This window comes from Microtus oregoni, unplaced genomic scaffold (assembly GCF_018167655.1).
Source record: "Microtus oregoni isolate MIOR12 unplaced genomic scaffold, Mior012 000121F_ref0000216, whole genome shotgun sequence".
Lineage (NCBI taxonomy): Eukaryota > Metazoa > Chordata > Mammalia > Rodentia > Cricetidae > Microtus > Microtus oregoni.
Window position 1 is genome coordinate 1,054,696 of NW_024544753.1, and position 5,194 is coordinate 1,059,889.

Here is a 5,194-nt window from a genome sequence, read left to right on the forward strand (position 1 = left end):
GCTACGGAGCAAGCGCGTGAGCGCGGACGGGCAGGCGGGTAGGGACCGCGCAAGGTCAAGTCGGGGGCTGTGCGGAGGCGAGGGCTCTGGGCACCCGGATCCTGGCGGCGGAAGCAGCGCCTCCAATCAGGCAGCGGGCTCGCGACCCTCGGCGCACCTGGCTGGCACTGCCCGCCCCGCGGACTGACTGATGCGCTGGCTCGCCCCCGCCCCCGCGCCCACCCCTGCCTCGTCTCCCCGGGCTCCGCTCGGCTCTGGTCCACTGGGCTGCGCTCCGCTCTGCTCTCCTCCAGCCCTTTCCCTGCCTGCAGCAGCTCCTTGGCTGCGCAGCAGCGGCCCGCTTGGCAGCTGCAAGCGACCAGAGAGGCGGCGGAGGCGCCCAGGATGAAGTGCAAGCCGAACCAGACGCGGACCTACGACCCCGAGGGCTTCAAGAAGCGAGCCGCGTGCCTGTGCTTCCGCAGCGAGCGCGAGGACGAGGTGCTGCTGGTGAGCAGCAGCCGCTACCCCGACCGCTGGATCGTGCCCGGCGGGGGCTTGGAGCCCGAGGAGGAGCCAGACGGCGCGGCGGTGCGCGAAGTGTACGAGGAAGCGGGAGTCAAGGGGAAGTTGGGCCGGCTGCTGGGAGTCTTCGAGCAGAACCAGGACCGCAAGCACCGGACCTACGTGCTCACCGTCACCGAGCTGCTGGAGGATTGGGAAGACTCGGTCAGCATTGGCAGGAAGCGAGAATGGTTCAAGATCGAAGATGCCATCAAGGTCCTCCAGTGCCACAAGCCCGTGCATGCCGAGTACCTGGAGAAACTGAAGCTGGGCGGCTCCCCGACTAATGGAAACTCGGCCGCCCCGTCCCAGCCAGAGAGCGAGCCCTAGTATGTGCTGCTCCCGCCCGCCTGCCTGCCCATCCGTCTGCCCGGACTCCTGCCTGTCGCCTCCCCGCACTTGCCTCCTGCCTGCCAGGAGAGCACCTCTCCTGCCCAGTGCGCCCGCACGGGCAGGAGGGAGTCTTCTTTTGTTTCCTTGGCAGGCAGACCTCTGAATCACGCTTGCAAACTGTCTTGGTTGCCAGGCTCTGTTTGCAGACAATTTGCACGTCTTTTTTTCTGATGCTTTTCTAATCGCTTCTTGGTGACACTGTAAAAATCTTGCGCTCAGCCAGAGATGCATGGGATTTTGTGAAAGGTGTCTTACTGCTTGCCCTGCTCTTCATGGATGGTGTGTGTGCGCGCGTGTGATGTTTTTGTTTGGGTCTTTTTTTTCTTTCAACACCCTTTACATGTGTTTTGCGTGAGTGTGCGTGCGCGCTTTTGATGTCAGCCTTGTGGTTTGTTTCTTAGTGGAGGCCTTTAGAGTCCTACCAGCTGGCGGGGGAGGGGTAACGGGGGGGCATCTTTTTGTGTTTTTTCCCCCTTGTTTTCTCATTCACAGACTTCACAGTGGATTTGACTGGAGGGTATATCAACGTTCTAAATGTATTCCACAATCCTATAATAAATATACATGAACGGTGACACTAATTTAACATTTTATTCTATAGGTTGCTTTCCAAATTTGGTACACATTGAATTGAATATCACCCTTTCCCCTCTTGGTTTTGTTACATAAATCCATCTATGTAAAATATGTGTAGTAAACAAAATTGATAGGTAAAGAAATGAGTACAAACCTGTTTACCAAAATTATAGCTTTTATAAACCAAGCATGTAATTTGATATCCTAAATAATGCCAAATTATTGAATATGATCTTCACTAATTACCGAGTAATCTAAATTACTAAATAGATATTCCCAGTAAGCTCTGTTAAGATATATACCAATCCTACAGAAACTGGATTATTGCTTTATTTCTGTATTGTATACATAAAAATACCTTTCATCTATAAATGCCGGGTATATGTTGGGGGGTCAACAACACAGTATCATATTTTGACATTTGAACTCTATTTGACTAATTTGAGGAGATTGCTGAATTAAGCAAACTTCAGTCTTGTTCTATTAATCATACTTTGTTTCATTTAACAGCATTTGGATTGAGCAGTAAAGTTTGCTGAGATTTTTGTCTGAGATCTACAGAGATTATTTATGCAATTTCAAAACTTCCAGTACTTTCCATTTCCATATTGCATGCAAAACACTGTTATCACTCTGTAAACTCAAATATATACAGCTAAATATCCTTTCTGGGGTTCATTCTAGAAAACAAATAAATGAAAGCCTCCAAATAATCTTGTCTTTTTAATAGACTCATTTCAGGAAGTTCCGATAGAACAGCCAACACAGAAAGAAAGGAAATCCTGTCTCTATCTCATAGTCTCCAAAAGTTTGCCAATCAGGTGTGGTTTTTCTCCCTGGAGTGGTTGCTTAGTGCCTACGCATTTTACATGCCAAGTACACTGAAAATGTACGCTGAATTTTATAGTTCATCCCATTTTCCCCAATCCAGTGTACTGATGAAAGTTAATTAAGACTTTTACAGAAGATAACACAAATTTATTTTCAACATGTAGTCTTAAAGGGCTGATTTTCCCTCCACTGGACAAGTGCCTATGTTTAACCTTCAAAAAGCTTGAAGTCATGCTGAAGTCAAAGTAATTTTGATATGCTTGATACAGGCATAAGATGCATTAGAAACTCATGTTTTGTTGTTCAGATTGTTTTTGCAAGAAGGGCTGAAAAATGGCTACCAATAATTCCTTGGTATGGTTTCCTTGGAAAGAACTGTTTCAAAGCTTTCTTTAGAAGCATCAGTAAAAGAGGAAGTGTGTAAGAAGAAGAACAGGCAGCTTGTAAAATACCAGTCAGCATGAGTAGCAGTGCTTCTGGGACACATGGTCCAACAGGCTCTGGATCTGGAATTGCTTCTTTTCCCACTTCCCTTTCTGGGTGCTCCTTTCTAAGAACAAACAATGTCTCCCTTAGTAGTTGTTAGCTGGGAAGGAAGGAAAAGATGCTTAGAACATATGTAATACCAACAGCTAGCTAAGTTTTTTTTGTTGTTGTTGTTCTCAGAGATCTTTTTGTGGAATCACCTATTGTAGTTATGTTCCTAACTAACTGTTTTCCTTATAGAATATGAACTTTGAGGACTAGGACCCAACCTGAATCCTGCATAACTCCAGGGCCTCAAAACGGGCTAAAATTCGGAGACATTTCTCATTGACGCTCATACTAGAAATGTCTACTACCAGTGAATTCCTGGTTTTCCCTTTTAAGCTTTGTAACATACCTGGGAGAATTGATTTCTTTAGGCTTTCTCCTGTGCTGACAAGTGGAACTATACTGGATAACTCACAGTGGAACTACATTGGATAATTCACTGCAGGCTTTTCCTGTGTGAAGGGTTGATGAAGCGTACTAAATCCTCAGTAAATATTTGTTGTCTAGACGCTACAGGAATGGACAAACCACTAAAACCTTATTAATCAGATTATCTTTTTTTAGGTGAATGGAATAAATGTTGTTCAGATTTACTTTGAAAGAATCAAGTATGTGAACCCAGTGATGAATGGAATTGTGAAGCACAGGTGAGCTCTTTGACATCCCCAAGGACACAGCTCACCCTATGCTTTCGGACACTTCTTTCCTGTTATTAACACTGGCTATTCTTCAGGTTGTTGCACTACCACTGTATCTGTACAGAATTCTATTTGGCACCTGTGGCCTTTTTGTGCTTTTGTCTGTATTTCCCCATCAGATATGACCTTGAATGCAATGAACTTGCTTTCGTAGTCTTTTTATATCTAGCATAGAGTACTTGATTTATGGTAGGCATCACTGAATATTGTTTAATATTTTATAATGGTAGTAAATGGTAAAACATCCCTCTTCTAATCTCTAGCATCTATGTGGCTTTTGTATATCAGGTGTCACATAACTATTTCAAGGCAGCTGTGAGATAGTAGCAAAAATTCTTATGCATATGTCTGTGTTATCCCAGACATTATGTACCTCCTACATTTGCCAAAATTTTGAACCTAAATTTATCTGTGCCTATAGACCTAATTTCTCCTCTATGGAAAATACAGGAGATAGAGAAACAGTTTGCTGTATATCAAACAGATGAGATTCATAGAATCCTGACTTCAAGAAAGCACAGGACAAGATGATCCAGTTTTTCAATATGTAAGTCACAAGGATGAAAGGAAAGGGTAGAGGTTGAACCTGTGAATTGAAAAAGGCTTCAGAGAGTGATCAATACTTGCATGTATCTTATTTGGATCCTGATTTGATCAGACTATAAGATGAATGAATTTATCAGAGAACTAGAATATTTTGAGTATTGGCTTCACATTGATTATTATAATACTGTTATACTGAAAACAAGAATTCTTATCTGCATTCAAATATTTACAGTTGAAATGATATAATGTCTGGGATTTGCTTCAAAATACATCTAGATATTCAATTCACTGGACATATTCAAACAAGATTGGCCTTTAAGATTGTTGAAGCTGAATGATGATTACATGATGTTCATTATATATGTTCGTCTCTGCTTTTGTATGTTTGACATTTTCCATAATAAAAATGTTGATCAAAATCATTGGAAATGTTGGAATTCTTCTACTTCAGTCTAGTATGTAATGTAGAGAGAAAAAGGTGAGGAGGGAAAAGTTTATAGAATGATTTGGAAGTATTGGCTCCAGGATACTGCTTCTGGTGTAAGATGTCAAATTCACAGAAATAAAAGGAGACATGCCCTGGAATGGCTAGTTACACCCGTGGTACAGACCAGGACTTGGAGGGGTTTTTTGTTTTGTTTTGTTTTTTGTTTGTTTGCTTTGGCCTCCTGAAATAGTAACAGTTAAATTATTATTTACAACTATTTGGTCATATTTTTCTTTATTCAGAACAACATTTCAATAAATCATGGTTAATTTATAACTATTGGGAAACGGTGGTTGGTTCTGATGTGCTGAGGAGAGGCTTTGACACCATTCACATTCTAATTCATACCAGTGTGAAATCAAGGGACCGGATCTCTAGGACATTATTATCTAAACGTCCACATAATTCCATTTGAATAGTTTCTTGGGGGAACAAAATCAATTAGTTGTAGACACGAGTGCTGCATGTCACGTTAACACTCTTTGTGAAGAAAACAGTGAGGACTCCTGACTGCAGGGCACCCAGACTGCGGACATGAAGGCATGGGTCAGAATAACTGAAGGTGGGCATTTATGCACAGAGTCGG

The 5,194-nt window shown here is 43.1% G+C and overlaps 1 protein-coding gene across 2 annotated transcripts; it reads left to right on the forward strand.

Moving 5' to 3' along the window:
• Window positions 1-384: 384 nt before the first annotated feature.
• On the forward strand, window positions 385-4,477 carry LOC121444375 (diphosphoinositol polyphosphate phosphohydrolase 3-alpha-like). Of its 2 annotated transcripts, XM_041646188.1 has the most exons (2): window positions 385-872; window positions 3,442-4,477. In XM_041646188.1, coding segments are annotated over exons 1-2 (489 nt in total). In that variant the 3' UTR covers window positions 3,443-4,477. The 2 variants fall into 2 exon arrangements, with proteins under 2 accessions (XP_041502122.1, XP_041502123.1); XM_041646189.1 differs by lacking the exon at window positions 3,442-4,477 and having other exon boundaries at window positions 385-873.
• The last annotated feature ends 717 nt before the right edge of the window (window positions 4,478-5,194 follow it).

Coding starts and splice junctions, on each gene's coding strand:
- LOC121444375 (XM_041646188.1), top strand. CDS start 385: ATGAAGTGCAAGCCGAACCAGACGCGGACCTACGACCCCGAGGGCTTC.